This window comes from Arachis ipaensis, chromosome B01 (genome assembly GCF_000816755.2).
Source record: "Arachis ipaensis cultivar K30076 chromosome B01, Araip1.1, whole genome shotgun sequence".
Lineage (NCBI taxonomy): Eukaryota > Viridiplantae > Streptophyta > Magnoliopsida > Fabales > Fabaceae > Arachis > Arachis ipaensis.
Window position 1 is genome coordinate 131,410,435 of NC_029785.2, and position 4,432 is coordinate 131,414,866.

General features: G+C 43.9%; 1 protein-coding gene across 1 annotated transcript; it reads right to left on the bottom strand.

The window, feature by feature from the left end:
• Positions 1,698-3,616, bottom strand: LOC107614800. The gene is made up of 2 exons (XM_016316935.1): positions 2,173-3,616; positions 1,698-2,119 (listed from the first exon to the last, which is right to left on the bottom strand). The coding sequence occupies exons 1-2, from the start codon at positions 3,614-3,616 to the stop codon at positions 1,698-1,700; spliced, it is 1,866 nt and encodes a 621-aa protein (XP_016172421.1).

Sequence of the window (4,432 nt, forward strand, 5' to 3'; positions counted from 1 at the left end):
ATAACGGTGCTCAACACGCTGTTGGTGAGGATGTTGGGGAATTGGACACAGGGATGGATCTGCCCACCTACGATGTAGGGGGTAGCTCTCAGGTGTTCGGGAGTGTCAAGCAATAGGTATTCGCTGACTTTACTACCGCGGCCGTCGGCATGGACATCGATGATCCTGTTAATCAGTCAGAGTTCTTTAGGGATATAGCAGACATGCTGAAGGACGATGATGCGACTCATTATAGGCCACAGATGCCTGAGGATCATTCCTAGTTTGCCGAGTACCAGCCACCTTGTCATGATGTTCAGCATCAGTTACCGGTTGACCTCAATGAGCCTCCAGCTTCTCCATCTGACCCGTGGTTCGCCTTAGGAGGGACCCCAGCATCAGCATTCAATGCCGTTCCGCCACATACATCCACACCAGAGGCGTATCAGCGACCAAGGAGGGTGAGGCATCCTCTTTTGTGTGGCACCAGAGGTCACATGCTTGGTCAGCTCGACGATGATGACAGTGACACCATCAAGGATTTTGATTAGTTATGTGATCTTTTTACATATGGTGGAAACTATGTTTGATTATGTTCGTAGCATAATTTTTATGGTTTCATGTTTCAGACAGCGGTTGTATGTTATTTGATATGTATGTGATAATTATATAGGTATGTGATAATTATATATGTTTTAGGATCTACGGCTACGAACTAGATTGTCAGAACTGTTACGCGCATTCATATGCATACCAAAGTGTTTCAATTAAGCATCTAAAATAATAGGAGATAAATCGATGAACTTAATAAACAAAACAAATTCACGACATTAGCTGACTCAAACAACCTTACATTACTCAAATAAAGACTTGCTAATACAACTTAGACAACAACGACACCATCAACGTCATAACAACAAGACCTAACATTACTCAAGTTAAGCGATCTTAGAACAACTTAGACAACAACAACAAGACCATAAAGGTCATAACATCTAACCATCCCCTGCAGCAGTATGTCTTCGCTAGTCACAGTTCCTGCGCGTATGACCAGGCTGACGGCAGAGCCCACAGCACTTCGGGTGGTTCTCAACAGACTGATCCATGCTCCCGTGGATCTTGGTTGCCTTTGGACGTCCTTCCCTGGCACGCCTCATGTTAGGATCAAGAATGACTGTCGGTCCAGCATATGGGAGCCATAGGCCTTCTGGGATAAGCGGAACAAAACCTAGCTTGTACACGTTAAACACTTCAGTCATGCGATACACCTCGTGAACATATGACGCCCAATTCAGGCGCGAGTGGGTGCAACATGCAATGGCGTGACAACATGGATAATGAAGCACCTGAAAGTGGCCACAATCGCATGTGTGATCCTTAAGGGAAACTCGATAGCTACCTAACGAGAAGTTCCCGGTCGGTGTGGTCTCAGCCACTGTGTACTCCGATTGGTGCCTGTCATATAATGTGACAGTGAAGCACCTGGAGTTTCTTATGTTCCGCTCAATAGCCTTCACCAACGCCTGAAAAAATTCATACCAAGATCCCAGTTGTGCCTGCACCGTCTGTCCACGGACCACGAATAGCTCCGCAAGCCTCCCATACGTGGACTTAACCAACGAGGTGACCGGGAGGTTGCGAGTTCCCTTTAACACGGAATTCACACATTCACTAATGTTGGTTGTCATATGCCCAAACCGTCTACCGCTATCCTCATGTTAGGTCCACTTGTCATACTCCATACGATTCGCCCAGTCACACATGGCCGGGTTCTTAGTCCGCATGATGTCAAACCAGTAATAAAACTCTGCTTCAATTTTTTCATAAGCAGCATTCACCAGCATCCTCCTTGCATCTTTACCTTTGAAGCTAAGGCTGAAATTTGCAGCCACATGATGAATACAGTACGCTCGAAAAGCACGTGGAGGCAGCCAACCATTTTCGGGGGCCTCAAGTGCAGCCTTGATGCCATTATGCCTATTAGAGATAACAAGGATACCCTTTTGCGGCGTCACATGCGATCGTAGGTTGGACAAGAAGAAGGACCATGACTCCACATTGTCTCCCTCCACAACCATGACTCCGCATTTTCTCCCTCCACAAGGGCGAAGGCTATCGGGAGGATGTTCGAGTTCCCATCCTGCGCTATCGCCAACAGTAATATGCCTCCATACTTGCCATACAAGTGGGTACCGTCAATACTCACGAGGGGCTTGCAATGCTGGAAGGCCTCGATGCAGGGTGGAAATGTCCAGAAAAGACGATGAAAGTACACCGTTGACTCATCGACCTGATCCCCAAGTCGAACAGGAGACATTTTCAACACAGTGACTGTCCCGGCCATGGTCGACTGTACCCCTAGCATCCAATGTGGCAACTCGGCATACGACTCTTTCCAGTCTCCATATATTTGTACTACTGCCTTCTGTTTTGCCATCCAAACCTTCCTGTAACTAGGCCTGAACCCGTAATCGGCTTCTGTTGCTTGTTGCAAGACCTTGATCGTAACCGCAGCATCCGCCCTAACCAACAGAAAAATCCTCGCACAGATAACGTGGTAATCAAGCTGACGGTGATCACTGGAAATAGAGGTGGCCAAGCAAGTGTGCGGACCGTTGTACCTCCTAACCTCCCAAGTGCCCTTTCGTGCACGAAGCGATATGCGAATCAACCAAGTATAACCCTTGCCGAACTCCTTGCATCTTCCATGATACTTCAGATGATCCGATTCCACGACTCTGTACTCAATACCTCGATAGATGCTATAGTCCTTCACACTCAGAACAGCCTCATCTTTATTCTGGAATGATTGTCCAATCTGAAATTCTGTAGAAGAACCGCCAATTGTAGCACCTTCGTCCGCCTGTTGACCCAGAGCCTCCAAGTTTAGAGTGGAGAAGTGTGGAGGGTACTGCTGTGTGCCAGAACTTGAAGGCCCGTGCTGTGCATGTAGATTGGCACCTGTGTCATCATCACTGTCCCTAATGATATCTACAGGCTCCCCTTCAGAGTCATCGTCCCGCATTGCATTCTCTACTCTATCAGGTTCCCCGAAGGCTTGAACATCATGTATCATGCCACCACCGGTATTCACCTCAAATGCCTGCTGCCAGACCCCAGGATTCTCCAACGGTACAGAACCCACTGCCTCGGTTTGATCTAAATCTGCCGTGAAGGAAGGGGATGCGACCTGCGGAACAGATGGTCCTGCCATAGGCATCAAACTGGACGCACCGCCTGCGGCAGTCGAGCTATGAACTGGAGCTGATGCCCCAGAACTCTCGACACCAACCTCCAACTTCGCATACAACTCGTGTATTCTGACCTCCGGAAAACTCCTAACACAATGAAACAGAACCCGAATATCTTCATCATCCGCTAGCACAAATGTATCATACTTAACACCGGTCGAGACAACTGAGATGGGAATCTTGTAGAATAGCTTCTTCACCCACTTGCTACCACAGACCCCAAGCTTCTGCAAGATGCTGTTCTTTACATCTGACAAAGTGCTGGATGAACTGATGAATACACTCAATGGTTCTCTGTCAGTGAACTTCACACCATATTTTTTGCTTCTTTTAATTTTTTCAGAGCAATGCACTAAAACAAGAAAGCTCTCTTCCTCACTTGCCATTGTGTGACAATGATCTCTTCAGCAACTTCAAGCTCGCTCATATATATATACAAAACCTACTCTTCAAAATCGTGGCAGCCTACAAGGGTTTATGAGTTTAATAAACCCTTCATAAACCGTGGCTGCCTAGAGGGGTTTTTGCTCATATTATTTCGTTCATAAACCGTGGTTAGCTACCATGGTTTACCCTCAAACCTTCTTCTACGTAAACCGTTGCAGGCTGGCACGGTTTACATGTAATTTCAAAACCGTGGTTAGCTCCCACGGATTACATAATAATAAAATTGCACATGCACGTAAGCAATTTTCAATTGTTGGAATCACGTAAAGGTTTCTCTCATTTATTTTATTTCAGTACATTGCCCAAGATAATATATCTAAAATTAAAAGATAATTATCTAAAGAACAAAATATAATATCCGGTTTTATTCTCATTTAATTCCAAATCAAAAGTAATAATGACTTATTCAATGTAGCATTTAAAACAATAAATGAGATCACCATTATATAAGTCATTATAAGTTTAGAAATTTTTTAAAAAAAAGTTGTTAAAAATATATCAAATTTTAAGTTTTTAATGTATTTATTAAATAATAGATTTAAAATCTTTTATTAATAATAAACTTATCATATGACTTTAAGAGCATGTTAACTCATTTTTTATAATAACTTTTAATTAAAAAGAAGAAGAATCCCACTCTTTTATCAATACATATAGTTCTTCATTTCTTTTCGTAAACAAGTTTTAAATATAGTAACAAAATGGTAGAATAGTTTGTTTTTTATACCTAATCCATTTATCCATCCAATAGGGTT

Bases quoted from the DNA above. Each gene is read 5' to 3' on its own strand.
- LOC107614800 (XM_016316935.1), bottom strand. From the start codon at position 3,616: ATGGCAAGTGAGGAAGAGAGCTTTCTTGTTTTAGTGCATTGCTCTGAA. The intron at 2,120-2,172 runs GTACCCACTTGT...GCGATAGCGCAG, and splicing joins GCCCCTCGTGAGTATTGACG to GATGGGAACTCGAACATCCT.